At 40.2% G+C, this 1404-nt stretch overlaps 1 protein-coding gene across 1 annotated transcript in view; it reads left to right on the forward strand.

The window, feature by feature from the left end:
* hmcn1 (hemicentin 1) overlaps nucleotides 1-1404 on the forward strand; it is a 79563-nt gene that overhangs the window by 47343 nt on the left and 30816 nt on the right. Inside the window, exon 32 of the mRNA XM_035653568.1 lies at nucleotides 199-480. Within this exon, the coding sequence (XP_035509461.1) occupies nucleotides 199-480 (282 nt within the window). The remainder of the gene's footprint in view (nucleotides 1-198; nucleotides 481-1404) is intronic.

Raw genomic sequence — 1404 nt, forward strand, 5'->3', positions numbered from 1 at the left:
AGAAAATCCATGATCCTTGGAGAGCACAAAAATGGATACAGAGTGGAGGACTTGAAGCATTAAAGTTAATTTATATGTTGATGGCTGATGAAAGCCTTAAGTGTGATATGTAAATAAGATATCAGTTGAGTAGAAAAGTCCACAAAGCTTTAACCCTTCATTTCTTCTGTTCCTTTTTTATTCATCTTTGCCCCCCAGTGCCTCCTACCATTGCAGGGGGTGATGATGGCCCAACTGAGAGGAAAGTGGTCCTCAGTAAGCCTCTGATCCTGGAGTGTGAGGCCGGGGGACACCCTCCCCCTTCCCTCACCTGGCTTAAGGATGGAGTTCCTGTGCGTGATGGTGAAAGTGTCCGTGTTCTCGAGCAGGGGAGTAAAATAGAAATTCTCTCAGCCACAGTGTCAGACTCAGGTCGGTATGTCTGCGTGGCTACAAGCATCGCTGGGGAGAAGGAGGTCAAATACGACGTCAGAGTTTTAGGTATAAAAACACACAAAAATAACTGTTTGAATGGTTATATACTATACTGACAATAACTGCACAGCACATACACACACTCATGCCTCATTGTTGTTATTAGACCCAAACTAATGAGACCTGATGGGAAAACAAGTGGTCTAACTTTATACATCCAAAAGTGCACACAGTACCTTTTTAAATTTTGTAAAATATAGCTTTTTGAGGAGATTGGTTGCCTGTGTGCATGCATGTTGTGTCAGTATAATCAGTCTAAAGTCTTGGCCTGAACTTACTGTTCTTTCCACAACAATTTCTTTGGTGAACGTAAATTCTTGTTAGTTTTTAATGAAAATAAAGATTTATATGTCTCCCTACATAGTATATGAATAGCAGTTTAGCATTTAGTTCACCACTGCTCACAAAGACAAATTCAAAAGAAATAAGAGACCAAACGTTTGATTCAGCCTATGCCAGGTAAAACACATCAGAGAGAAAAGACTCCATAGAGGGTTGTTACCATAAGTGGCCACTCAGTTTTATAGCTGCTGAAAGCCATTTGCTGAGCAGTTGTATTGGTCCAGCTTACCTAAGCCATACTGTAATGTATAGAGTGACGTTGCATCATTATAAATCAGAAACTATCCTGAAAAGCACTCTCAGTATAATTCTGTGACTTGTTAAGATAACTCATTTAGGTAAATACTTAATTTGCTTTTATGTATTTCTACCTTTCATTCTTTCATAATGCTTATCAGTAAATGCCAGAAGTGTTTTCAAAACAGGAGTAGTGTATTGCACACCGGTTCTGTAAGCACATTGCAGATAGGAAACACCCTCTCTGGTATTTACATCTCTCTGAGCACACTGAATCAATGTTACAACTACAGCCTGACAGTTGCGACAGCTGGACAAAACTGTGCCACGTTGTCGGCAGGATTCGAACCT

The sequence above is a fragment of the Morone saxatilis genome, unplaced genomic scaffold (assembly GCF_004916995.1).
Source record: "Morone saxatilis isolate NCDOM2014 unplaced genomic scaffold, NCSU_SB_2.0 Contig12, whole genome shotgun sequence".
NCBI lineage: Eukaryota > Metazoa > Chordata > Actinopteri > Moronidae > Morone > Morone saxatilis.